Raw genomic sequence first — 13837 nt, forward strand, 5'->3', positions numbered from 1 at the left:
ATGAAAATGTGATGACCTCTCGACTCACAAAATAGCGTGATAGCCCTGACAGCACCGGCCAGACATTTGAATTTGAATATTCGACCACGGCAAATATCGCAAAGTCTTACAACTCATCTTAATATCGAAAAAAGTGAGAAACTGAGACAGAAGGAAATTTACCCTCTACCCTTGTAAATCATCCTTTCTACCCTGCGCTTATTCATCCTTCGCGCTGGGGTCTTTTAAACTACCATTATTTCTGATTTTTATCTCAAAATCGAGTTAACCCAACCACAGGAAACCCGCTAAGACGCCTGGAACTAGGCTGTCATATTCTGTTGTGCGTTTTCTCTAGATTTTCCTGTACATGGGATCATTCGCGAATAATCCAGCTTGGTTTCGTCAAGCGTTCTCAGGCGCACCGCTTGGAGAGTTGGTGCAGTGGAGTGACGTCATCGCGTGTCTTACTATCCTTGGCCATCAAGTCATCATCAGCACCAGGAAGGAAGAGCTCAGGGAGTAAGTATAAACAGATGACAGATTCTCTCCCATCCTACCAGGCATTTTGTTAACCTAGCAGGTGTTAGGTCAACCTAGCAGGTATTAGCTCAACCTAATAGGTATCAGGTCAACCTAGCAGCTATTAGCTAAACCTAGCAGGTATTAGATCAACCTAGCAGGTATTACGTCAACCTAGCTCAGGTATAAGCTAAACCTAGCAGGTATTAGCTAAACCTAGCAGGTATTAGGTCAACCTAGCAGGTATTAGGTCAACCTAGCAGGTATTAGGTCAACCAAGCAAGTATTAGGTCAACCTAGCAGGTATTAGGTCAGAAAAAAAAACCTGTGCATCGCTCAATCTGCAATTTCTTTGACATTCAACGATTGAATTTGGGAGGCGAAAATATATATTTTTTGCACTAAAATAATGGGAGAAGAAAAGAAATAAAGGATAATAAATTAAATTTGATAAAAAAATTCGGAAAGGCAATCACCCTGATTTGAGCTTCATGTTATAATATAACAAATATTAGATATTACGCGGATATGATAAAGATCTTTTTGTAAAACGTTTATTGAGGCTTTTTTGATAAAAGTTTGATTAGATAAGATATCGACATAAATAGAATACTAATCCCGAACGCTTTTCTGCCGCAGCCATTTAAGTGTCCCAAAATCAAAGAGTTGTCCAAGTAAAAGACGCGAGGACGAATATGACCTTGTGTTCACGGACTATGTTGGACTAGCATTTATGCAGAAAGAACTCGGGCCTAACTTCTCGCAATACAGGTAAAGGAAAAACGGGAAAAACGAAAAAAATTTGATTTTGTTGATGATAATGGTGGTGGTGATGGCGATGATGATGATGGTGATGATGATAATGATGACGATGACGGTGACGGTGATGGTGACGCGCGCTTGCCATAGTTCTAATAAATAATATTGGTTCTGCTTGTAGATGCCGGCTTCGCATTCTCGACTCGTTTGGTACTGAGGCTCAGTTTAATTATTTTAATCCTGACCGTCCCATTACCAAGAAAACTTCGTCATGGGGTCACCAGAACCTACATTTACAGCAATTCATGACAATGTTCCGTAAGTATATACTGTCACTATCTATTTACTATTTACAGACCGCTTAAATTTAAATTAACCGCCGGATAGGCGCTAACCGCCGGATAAAATCCCTATCCAGCGAATAGTTATCCGGCGGATAAAATAGCGTTGCACAAAGCGTGGATAGAACACTGGATACTATCTACTAACTACTATCCGCTGAATAGCCATCATTTGCCACTAAATGGCTTCCCGTTTCCATGGTAAATATGCAAAGCGCTCGCTGTTTTTCCTTCAAACAAAATGGAGACCGTTGAAAAAGCTACTAAAAGTGCCAGAAAACAAACAGTTTATCGAGGCAAAGTGCATGTAAATCATTGAATGATCACAGGGGATAGTGTTTAGCTTCTTCCTGTCTTTGGGAGTCACATTTCTAGACAGAACGGACAATATAGTTTGATTCCAGTCCTGCCAAAACTGCATGTAAGTTCGTAGTTCATTGTAAATTTACCAACAGTAAAATTCGTCGTTTGCATGTGTTTCAACTTTCACTGCGTCTAAAATTAATTTAAATTCTGACAAAAAAATTTGAAAGCAAGACGCCATTTTCTTTTTTCTTCACATTTATTCGGTGGATAAGATTTTATCCGGCCTCTATCATCCGGAAAACTTTAACCGTTGGAAAACTTTTGTTCGGGCTTTGTGCAACCGAATCACGCCACTCGGATAACTTTTTTACGCTTGATAAGGATTTAACCGGTGGATAAAACTTATCCAGGCTTTGTGCAACCGGCCCCAGATGGTCAGAAGTACAGATTGTCTGAAGAACAAACACATGTTAATTCTTCTACCAATTTCAGCACATACTCAAGACAACACGTTTCTTGGTTTTGTCGTGGAAGCCCCTACAAATATCACAAAGCCTGTTCTCGATCCTCCACCGGGAAAGAAACCAATTGGACTCGTCTACGGCAAGGATTCTCGATTTTGGCTTGTGAGTGCATAGTGGTAATGGACACCCGTCTTTTATGTGCATAGTGGTAATGGACACCCGTCTTTTATGTGCATAGTGGTAATGGACACCCGTCTTTTATGTGCATAGTGGTAATGGACACCCGTCTTTTATGTGCATAGTGGTAATGGACACCCGTCTTTTATGTGCATAGTGGTAATGTTCACCCGTCTTTTATGTGCATAGTGGTAATGGACACCCGTCTTTTATGTGCATAGTGGTAATGGACACCCGTCTTTTATGTGCATAGTGGTAATGGACACCCGTCTTTTATGTGCATAGTGGTAATGGACACCCGTCTTTTATGTGCATAGTGGTAATGGACACCCGTCTTTTATGTGCATAATGTGCATAGTGGTAATGGACACCCGTCTTTTATGTGCATAATGTGCATAGTGGTAATGGACACCCGTCTTTTATGTGCATAGTGGTAATGGACACCCGTCTTTTATGTGCATAGTGGTAATGTTCACCCGTCTTTTATGTGCATAATGTGCATAGTGGTAATGGACACCCGTCTTTTATGTGCATAGTGGTAATGGACACCCGTCTTTTATGTGCATAGTGGTAATGGACACCCGTCTTTTATGTGCATAGTGGTAATGGACACCCGTCTTTTATGTGCATAGTGGTAATGTTCACCCGTCTTTTATGTGCATAATGTGCATAGTGGTAATGGACACCCGTCTTTTATGTGCATAGTGGTAATGGACACCCGTCTTTTATGTGCATAGTGGTAATGGACACCCGTCTTTTATGTGCACTGTTTGCCCCGGTAGACAGTGGCACAAATCTGTTAAAAAAACAACTACCGAACAGGACCACCAGATAATAATAAAATGGTCCCCGAAACCCATTTTGATATTTTATAAATGAAACCTAATCGAGTAATGTGTCATAGATTAGAGAGGTATTTAACATATTTTGCGGGAAAATTGGAATCAAGATTTCTGAATTCATAGCTCGGGAGACAACAACGTCTTTAACCCATTGACACCTCAACTTGCAAAGATTGCAAAGCATTCTGGGAGATCCGTGGGGAGGGCCAGTAAACACACCTCTCCCGACAGTCAGACAGTTTTTTTACCCCAAAGCCAAACAAATCAAATTCAGGTCAAACAGATACAGAATAGCAGTGTAAACAATTTTGGAATCCATTTGGTTGATTAGAAAATTATTTTTTTCATCCAAGCAAAGTTTTTTGTAAATTCAGCTAAAAATAGCCAGGTGTCAATGGGTTAAACCAAATAAACATTTCTGTCATAGAAAGAAGCGTAGATTTAGTCAGTCGTAGCAGCCATAACTGCTCTTGACTCTCTTGAAAAAAGAGATAAAGGGCATTTGTAATATGATAACCGTCTGGGAACCATCATATTATGCATTATTGTCGCCTTGTTCGCCATCTCAGAAGGACGTCTGCAAACGGCTTTTATCGGCCACCAGCAGCAAGGTAATTACCTCCCTTGTTTGCAGGGAAAAGACAACTATTTAAAGGTGTTGGCCAAGCACTTGGAGCTCCATGGGACAGTAGTGGGATCGGTGAGTGACGCAAGGTATTCTGGTTTATAAAGCATTTGAAGGGGGCGAAAGGTATTCTGGTTTATTAGGCATTTGAAGGGCGCGAAAGGTATTCTGGTTTATTAAGCATTTAAAGGGCGCGAAAGGTATTCTGGTTCATTGGGCATTTGAAGGGCTCGAAAGGTATTCTGGTTTATTAAGCATTTGAAGGGCGCGAAAGGTATTCTGGTTTATTAAACATTTAAAGGGCGCGAAAGGTATTCTGGTTCATTGGGCATTTGAAGGGCGCGAAAGGTATTCTGGTTCATTGGACATTTGAAGGGCGCGAAAGGTATTCTGGTTTATTAGGCATTTGAAGGGCGCGAAAGGTATTCTGGTTCATTGGGCATTTGAAGTTCGCGAAAGGTATTCTGGTTTATTAGGCATTTGAAGAGCGCGAAAGGTATTCAGGTTTATTAGGCATTTGAAGGGCGCGAAAGGTATTCTGGTTCATTGGGCATTTGAAGGGCGCGAAAGGTATTCTGGTTTATTAGGCATTTGAAGGGCGCCAAAGATATTCTGGTTTATTGGGCATTTGAAAGGCGCGAAAGGTATTCTGGTTTATTAGGCATTTGAAGGGCGCGAAAGGTATTCTGGTTTATTAGGCATTTGAAGGGCGCGAAAGGTATTCTGGTTTATTAGGCATTTAAAGGGCGCGAAAGGTATTCTGGTTTATTAGGCATTTGAAGGGCGCGAAAGGTATTCTGGTTCATTGGGCATTTGAAGGGCGCGAAAGGTATTCAGGTTTATTAAGAATTTAAAGGGCGCGAAAGGTATTCTGGTTTATTAGGCATTTGAAGGGCGCCAAAGATATTCTGGTTTATTGGGCATTTGAAAGGCGCGAAAGGTATTTTGGTTTATTAGGCATTTGAAGGGCGCGAAAGGTATTCTGGTTTATTAGGCATTTGAAGGGCTCGAAAGGTATTCTGGTTTATTAAGCATTTGAAGGGCGCGAACGGTATATTCTGGTTTATTAGGCATTTGAAGGGCGCGAAAGGTATTCTGGTTCATTGAAAAATGCGCGCAAAGCAATCAATCGTCATTCATTCCTTCATTAAAACATTTATTTATTTATTTATTTGCTTGTCTTATTTTGTTCAGAGAATGGCGGCAGTACCCAAATCAATTAAGAATCACCGTATCATGAACGGCCGGGATTACCAGGCCTTTCTGAGATCTGTCAAGGTGATGAAAGGGTTTCAATTGTCTTGGTTATGCATTGTCATGTTTGATTACTGATATAAGTGCGTTTTTCAGGTGTATGTTGGTCTTGGTTTCCCATATGATGGACCTGCACCCCTGGAAGCAATCGCTCAAGGCAGCGTTTTCCTCAATGCGAAGGTAAAGCGGTCGATAGGTCAGCGATTTCCTCAATGCGAAGGTAAAGCGGTCGATAGGTCAGCGATTTCCTCAATGCAAAGGTAAAGCGTCGATAGGACAGCGTTTTCCTGGTCGATAGGACAGCGTTTTCCTCAATGCCAAGTTTATTTTACTAATTCAAACGATCTTGTATCTGGATAGCCTTTGGCGTGCTTGACGCTATGAGCATGCGTGACACTACGACCGTGCGTGACACTAAGGGCGTGCGTGACACTAAGGGCGTCTGCTAAGCAGTCTAGTCTTTGAGGGACGATCGGAAGAACTTTCTTTAATTTCGGAAAATCTTTCTCTTCAAATTCGGAAGAAGGTATTAAACTTAACCTTAAGTTCCTGTGATTCGGGTTAGCCAAACGCGTTGCAAAAACGTTGCTGAAACATGAACACATGACTTATCAATCTCTGAAGTACTGAACGCCTTACCAGGAAAATTATATCTTGTTGTTACCATTGTTTCTAACCTTTAGCGCGCGCGTTTATCTCGCCCAAATAGATTTGTCTTCTAAAGACTTGAGCGTAATGCGTTTCGATTCCATACGTTGTAGTACAGGACTTCGCAGCAAAATTATTCCGTTTTTTCCCCAGCTTGACCCGCCTCATAGCCGAGACAACACGGCGTTCTTTAAAGAAAAACCAACGGCAAGAAAGGTAAAGATGATTAGCAGACCATCCTCCAGTTTTACACTTGATTATAGACAGGATTGATGTTTTGCGCAAAAGAAATTCGTGGACAAAAATAGCATTGCGAGCCATGTTCATCAATGCGCTTCACATACGACTTATTTATTAAAACAGACTACTTTACGCAGTGTAACGTTATGATCACGATTATAAAAATTATGATTGGCGTATGGTACCACGGGCCACCGCGGTTCTTCTAAACAAGAAAGTTGTGTTAAGAAATTGATAAATTAGTGGATGGTACCACGGGCCACCGCGGTTCTTCTAAACAAGAAAGTTGTGTTAAGAAATTGATAAATTAAGTTAAGAAATTGATAAATTAGTGATTTGCTGTCCAGTCATGATTTCGGTGTAAAAATTTTCAATTTTGCGCGATCCATAATCTAGCGCAATTTGCATAAATTATTCTGGAGCTGTGATGAAAATGCTCTTATTTTAGAGCGAACACAGCTTGGTATAACACTATTTTACGATAAAAAGACACATTTAGGTGGACAAGTCTAGGAATGATATTTTATTTGGTTTAGAATAAGAAATCCGAATTTAGCGCTAGCAATTGCCCTGACATGTTGACTCATTGACGGCTGATTGATAACTGATTGTTCCTAGCTGCATTCCATCCTAGCGCGCGACTCTCTTGTGTATTATTTCGTGTTATCTTTATGCAGTTGTCATCCCAGCATCCGTACGCAGAAGAGTTCATCGGCAAGCCGTACGTATACACAGTAGATATCAGCAACATGGACGAAGTGGAAGGTGCGATCAAAGAAATCCTGACAACGAAGGTAAATGGGGGAAGTAGTGAGGGCCATACTCACATCAGTCGCATTTGGCACCTACAGCTTTTTTAGTTGTTACTGTTACTGTTCCATGTATTTTGCGCTTGCCCGTTTGTCTCGCATTCACTTAAAAGTCCAAAAGTTATGCAGGTTAGTCAAGAAGAGGAAAGTAATCGGGGTGTCTTTCGACAGGTGAAACCGTACATCCCGTTTGAATGGACGACGCAAGGAATGTTGGAGCGCGTTAATGCACTTGTCAATAATCAGGTATGTCTTTCTACCTTGTAAAGGCCACGATGGTGACCATGCGAGGATCCCGTTTTTGTGAGAACCAAGCATTAGGGTTTTTCATGATGGTGAGAATGCGATGACCCCGTTTTTGTGAGAACCAAGCATTAGGGTTTTTTATGATGGTGAGCATGCGAGGACCCTGTTTTTGTGAGAACCAAGCATTAGGGTTTTTTTATGATGGTATGAAAGCGAGGACCCCGTTTTTGTGAGAACCAATCATTAGGGATTTTTTATGATGGCGAGAGTGCGAGGACCCCGTTTTTGTGAGAACCAAGCATTAGGGTTTTTTATGATGGTGAGCATGCGAGCACCCCGTTTTGTGGGGGAGAACCAAGCATTAGGGTTTTTTTATGATGGTATGAAAGCGAGGACCCCGTTTTTGTGAGAACCAAGCATTAGGGATTTTTTATGATCGCGAGAATGCGAGGACCCCGTTTTTGTGAGAACCAAGCATTAGGTTTTTTTATGATGGTGAGCATGCGAGCACCCCGTTTTGTGGGGGAGAACCAAGCATTAGGGTTTTTTTATGATGGTATGAAAGCGAGGACCCCGTTTTTGTGAGAACCAAGCATTAGGGATTTTTTATGATCGCGAGAATGCGAGAACCCCGTTTTTGTGAGAACCAAGCATTAGGGTTTTTTATGATGGTGAGCATGCGAGCACCCCGTTTTGTGGGGGAGAACCAAGTATGGCTTGTGATTGCATCCAAATTTCGACCCTCCTTTTTTGTCTGATTACGTATCCTGAAAATTATGGCATTGATCCAAATGCTGACGAATAGAAGAAAAAAAACTCATAGGTGTCTCAATGGTTGTTTGTTCAGAACTTTTGTGACCACACCAGTCGTTGGCCACCCATCGAGGAACTCAAATTAATCCAGGGATTGGAGACGGAGTCTTGTACACAGACCTGTAAGGCAAAAGGTAAAAGGATTGTTATTATTATCATCTTCATTATTCATCATCATCATCCTCCACCCACACACCTGCTCACACCCCCTCCTCCACCCACACACTTGCTCACACACCCCCTCTCCCTCATCCACACACCTGCTCACACCCCCCTCTCCCCCATCCACACACCTGCTTACCCCCCTCTCCTCCATCCACACACCTGCTCACCTCCCCCCACCTCTCCTCCATCCACGCACCTGCTCACCCCCCCCCTCCCCTTTCCCTCCCCACCACACACGAATCTGCACATGTCCTTACGCCTTGTCGTTTTCATATCATCCAGGTCTACTTTGTGACCCTGCTTTCTTTCCGGACATCAACATCTCAAAATCATTTCAAACGTAAGTAAAAGGTCCCTTGAATTTGGTTTTAATTTTTACCACGTTTGTAACTGCGAGAACGATAACTCTCTAACTCGAAAAAAAGAATTAATTGCTTATGATATTTCGGTTTGTTAAGTTTGTTCGTTCATTCGTTCGTTTGTTCGTTCGTTTGTTTGTTTGCTTGCTTGTTTGTTTGTCTTTTTGTTCGTCCGTTCGTTTGTTTGCCTGCTTTTTTGTTCGTTCGTTTGTTTGTTTGTTTGTTTGTTTGTTTGTTTGTTTGTGGTAAGGTGAATGACGCATATTTGTGGACGTCACGTCTCCTACCCACCACATAAAACCCGATCAGAGCCTAGACGGGACGTCATGACTTCACTCTTCCTCTTTGTTTACAGATTAGGAATCAAGTGCTCGTCAGAAATGAGTAAAGACTCGCTTCACGCACCGTCGTACTCTACTATAGATGACTCCTGTCTTCTCCAGCGAAGCGCGCTTCTGTTTAGTTGCGGGGATTCTTCACCAATTTATCGCCGCGTTTGTCCGTGTAGAGACTTTCAACCACAGCAAGTGGCGCTTTGCAAAAACTGCTCGTATTTATAACGCCACTCTGCTCGTATTTATGACGTCATTATTTGTCTAGGGAGTCCGACTCCAGCAAGTGGCTGCCCCGTATCCAGGCGCTTACTAGCGTGACTAAGCGTGCAGGGGAGGGGTAGCGTCCCGTTGACCCTTCCCTTGTTCCTTTGCGCCAGCGCTAAACCTTCCCATGGCTCATTGCGCTTACTATAGTATATTTTTCACTTGTTTTTACTGACTTGAGACGCCTGGGTACAAGGCAAAGCAAGCGGCGCCTCAGGAAAAAACAGTTCGTATTTATGACTTTTATCCCTTTTTGTTTAGAGTGTGGAGGGAGGGGTGGGTTCGCCTCGAGCACTTAAGACTTTATAGCTTACACTGAATCTTGCTTGGATATAAATGTAGAAAAGATAGAAAAAAGACTGCAAACCTTAAACGTATCACCGTATCTGATAGCCGTGCATGCGTTAAATTATCCGGAAAGTACAAGATGTTAGCGTGAAAACTATTTTGGGTAAACCTAAAAGTTGTTACCCCTGATGTTTGGAGGTTTAACTTAGATTTATGGCGTCTGTATGCTTTTGTTACCCGGTCCCATTTATTCTGCATGCTGGCTCTATTTCCAGGTCAGTAATGTGCAGGATTTAAAAAAAGCGAAAAAAAGCCGAACGTAATTTTCAGTACGTCTATGATGACAAAAGCTTGCATCATTCATATAACCTATTAGGAAACATTGCTTGAAAATTTTAAAATATTCCTTTATGAGCGAGTTGGCTTATTTTAAATTTTAGTGACGCCATATCTTATACTTTAAAAGGGAGAAAGAAACACAGAAAGGTCGATACTATAACAAAAGACTAAAAGTATTCTATATTCTATATAAGGATTTTTATAGAAGAGTAAACAGTTTTCCAATAAATTTGAATTTTTCAGTGTCGTTTTCACTCATGTTTTTTTGGCGCGCGGACTTAAAGTCCATATAACCTTTCAAATTTGATAGACTTTGTCAATTCTTTATATTTTCATTTTCCAGATGGTATGTGGTTCGTATGGACCCTATAATACACGCGTTCGCGCGAATAACTCAAATCTGTAATATTGAGGTATTTTGTATTTTGGTCAACCTTCGGATGAAAAAAGGCCGTGAACTGAAAGCCCGGTTCATGTCTTCTTAATTATTGCTGAAGAACGTTGTGTGGTTACAACTTTTACCGTCATCAATTAATTATTTAATCTCAGGAGGCAAATCTGCAAAATTTAGCAGATATTTTTGAAGGATGGTTCTCACTTGGACGTAAGCGCAAGCTGAACGCACGTAGTTTTCCGACTCACACTAGAACATAAGCGCAAGAGAACGCAACTGCTCGATTTTCTTGCGCTTGTGTTTGACCGATTCTCACTTGTGTTGCGCTTCCGTTTGCGCTTGCGTCCTATTGAGAACCAACCTTTAGTCTTTAATTTTTTTTTTTTTTTTTTTTTTTTTTTTGCATTGTGCACGCCCGGAAGTAAATTCACACGCAAAAAGTCACGTGACTGAAACCCGAGAATCAAAAATAATAACTTTATTCCAATAAATACCAATACAGGTATATTAGGATAATATACAAAGTAGGTTGGCTTATATGCCTATCCTCTATTCATAATATTTAATTACATCATCACAAAATTTCAGGACTAGGCTTGTAATGGAGTCATCCGTTAAGCTCATAATATACAAAAAAAAGGTATTTTGGCCTTAACAGTTTGAAAGAGTTATTGACTGCAAATAGATCATTAAAAAATACTCGACGTATATCATTGACATAGTCGCATTCCATTAAGGTATGGTACTCATCCCCAACCTTATTTTTTTCACATTTTTCACAAATCCTTAATTCATAAGGTAAATTTTTATAGCGGCCTGTTTCAATTGCTAGTTTGTGTGCCGAGACACACAATCTAGTCATAGATTGTCGGCGTCTAGCATTAGCTTCTGATAAATATTTTTCTAGTTTAAAATTTGTCTTGATCTTGCAATAAGTGCGTAGCTTTCCACTATTTTGATTTAACTATGCCTGGGTTTTCCAGAATGTTGCATAACTTTTATATAGTACTTTCTTAATATATTTTCCTAGGGTATGAATTTGTTGGCCTTGAATATCTATTTCCTGTAGTGTCTTTAAATCACACCAAGCAAATAGGGAATTGATAAACCTTACAGGGAAATTAGATGTTGAAGATAGGCTGATCTTCGCCGTTTCCCCCACTAAGGTGTTTTAATATATCCTACTTTTTATTCGGCACCAATATTTTGCCACCAGGGAAGAAATTTGTACTATTAGTGGGGCTTTTCCCAGTTCTCCATATATAGTTAAATTTGTAGTTTTTGAGTGGACTCCCAGTATACGCTTGAAAAACTTCAGTTGTAGTTTTTCGAAATCATTGAATACTTTGAAAAATTTAGTCTAAAAAATTTCATACGATGAAGCCCTTCCTAGAAGGCATGTGCCCCAAATTTCACAACCGTACAGGAATACTGGTACAAATAGTGACGAAAACAATTTCAACAGTCAGGGGCGTACGCAGCCTATAAGCCTGCAGTCACTGGACTGCAAAACAAATTGGCAATCTTATTTGCATAACGACGAGAAAAATCAAATGTTAAATTATTCATTTTTTATGTACGTAGTTTTACATATATGATGAGGATCAAAACTATAATTTTCTTAATCATGGTAGTCTACAGAAGATTTCCAACATATTGTTATGTCGTTCAGTGCCACGCGACGACTAAAGTCCTATTTCAGATCGAGGACGACAGAGGATCGTGTAATATTCTCAAAAGTCTGACGCATTGACGCCAATTTCAAACCCAAAAGCGGGAGCTATGAAATCTTCACAGGGATGTGGGACCACGCCCTCATTCAGCTTCTGAATGCTTTGACTGCAACTTGTTAAAATCCTGCGTACGCCCCTGACAGTACTAGTATTGACACATTTTCAACATTTGACAGACGGTTTAAAATACAGTGGTATACACGTGTGGCTTTGTTGTATAGACTTTTTAGGGCACTTTTAAAATTTCCCGAGAAATGAAACTTCAGACCTAGATGTGTATTCGTCTACACATTCTAATGGCTCTCCACCGTAGTCCCATTTACCTGTTGTAAATTGCCGCCGGTATTGTCGCGGACCAAAAACTAATACTTTAGATTTTTTCATATTAACTGTGAGCTTCCATTTATCTGCGTACATTTTTAGTTTCTGGAGGCAATTTTCTAGACCGGTTATTTCTTTTATTATCAAAAGCGTAGGTAAAAAACGCAAATATAGTGACACACGGACAGGACACACGCTATTTGATTCAATAAACACCTTCAGCTGTCAATATCATCAACCACCTTTTTCCAAACTGACCTTTAGTATCTATTCTTTCTATATCTGTAGTCAGTTTTGATCAATTCCATGGCAGTTCAATTTTATAACAAGCCCAAAATAGCCGGTGCTAGTACCTTAAAAGTGTCCTCCCAATCCTCCTAGGGAATACCTAGAACAAATATGTTTTTTGTTATAGGTAAAAAAAAGTATTTATTGACATTACTAAGGATATCATAAACTAAACTATACTTGATAGACAACTGATACAGCAAAATTAGCAAAATAAATTTATGCTTTGATTAACAGGGAAGGCTTTCAGGTGAGAAGGGAGGTCATATTTATTTTAAAATGAGGATCAATTAAAGCTCCTCACAAAAAACTGTGTGCTATTTTATTCTCTTCAAAATTAAAAACAATAAACAAATACATATCAAATTCCTATACATTAAGTATATCAGCAAATCACACTACCATAGTGGATTTGAGGTAAAAGTACTCATTCTCTGCCTGTACTGTCCCAATTCCTTTTACTTCTTTAAATTACTTTACTTAACTTGCAAAGATAGGGCTTTATCATTTTCTTATTCTTGTGTAAGTTTTAAAGTAAGCAATTCGAATATTGGACAAATATCTTTATTAACCTCTCTTGTGCTTTAGAATTTAACTTTGCTAAGGGTGGATTAAAAGCACTCCAACATATTTAAAAAACTTCTGAGTACATTATTTTATTATACAGTTAAGAACCAAGAAGCTAGAATAAACCTGTTAACCTAAAATTATCAAATTAGAATCCTTTTTATAAAGCATCTATTTAGCCTTTATTTGAAATAGGTTGAAATAGGAAAATTGATTCTAAATAGTTTTAAATATGATCTTAAGGAATCATATAGGAGACCTGTTTTTGTTTTTGTATGATTAACTTACTACCTCAATTACTTTACCATGAGTCATTGTAATAGCAAGAGACTATTTATAATTGTCTAGATGTCACTAACCACACATTACAAGAACCTGTCAGGCTAACTTGGAAAAAAAACTAGGTTTTTTTGCTTTTATAACTTTCATTTTTTAGAACAATTTTTCCATTAAAATATTATCTTACTTTTTGTTAATTTATATGTGTTTATTTTTGGTGACCTACATAAAATACCAATGCCTTATATGTACATCCTGCCCTGGGTCATGCCTCTTAGCCAGCAGCTTGTCTCAGCTTGATTTCAGAATCTCTGGCTGAGATTAACCTGAAGAAGTTTGGAGAAAAGCATTTAAGAAAAAAAACTGGTAATTTCCTTACGATACAAATATTATACCACAAAAACATAATTCATAAAACCTAAAACTAAAAATATGATACAAATATTATACCACAAAAACCTAATTCATAAAACCTAAAAC

At 39.6% G+C, this 13837-nt stretch overlaps 1 protein-coding gene across 4 annotated transcripts in view; it reads left to right on the forward strand.

Annotated features, from left to right (window-relative positions):
* The window catches only part of LOC5509104 (alpha-1,6-mannosylglycoprotein 6-beta-N-acetylglucosaminyltransferase A), a 31926-nt gene extending 21904 nt beyond the window's left edge, over nucleotides 1-10022 (forward strand). For 3 of the 4 annotated variants that reach the window (XM_048722782.1, XM_032377966.2, XM_032377964.2), the window contains 13 exons: nucleotides 338-501; nucleotides 1141-1272; nucleotides 1442-1578; nucleotides 2400-2533; nucleotides 4025-4090; nucleotides 5210-5293; nucleotides 5366-5449; nucleotides 6071-6133; nucleotides 6835-6951; nucleotides 7138-7212; nucleotides 8060-8159; nucleotides 8473-8530; nucleotides 8905-10022. In XM_048722782.1, coding sequence (XP_048578739.1) covers nucleotides 338-501; nucleotides 1141-1272; nucleotides 1442-1578; nucleotides 2400-2533; nucleotides 4025-4090; nucleotides 5210-5293; nucleotides 5366-5449; nucleotides 6071-6133; nucleotides 6835-6951; nucleotides 7138-7212; nucleotides 8060-8159; nucleotides 8473-8530; nucleotides 8905-9109 — 1419 coding nt within the window. In that variant the 3' untranslated portion in view covers nucleotides 9110-10022. The remainder of the gene's footprint in view (nucleotides 1-337; nucleotides 502-1140; nucleotides 1273-1441; nucleotides 1579-2399; nucleotides 2534-4024; nucleotides 4091-5209; nucleotides 5294-5365; nucleotides 5450-6070; nucleotides 6134-6834; nucleotides 6952-7137; nucleotides 7213-8059; nucleotides 8160-8472; nucleotides 8531-8904) is intronic. The other variant, XM_032377965.2, reaches the window with a different exon arrangement.
* The last annotated feature ends 3815 nt before the right edge of the window (nucleotides 10023-13837 follow it).

Source organism: Nematostella vectensis, chromosome 2 (assembly GCF_932526225.1).
Source record: "Nematostella vectensis chromosome 2, jaNemVect1.1, whole genome shotgun sequence".
NCBI lineage: Eukaryota > Metazoa > Cnidaria > Anthozoa > Actiniaria > Edwardsiidae > Nematostella > Nematostella vectensis.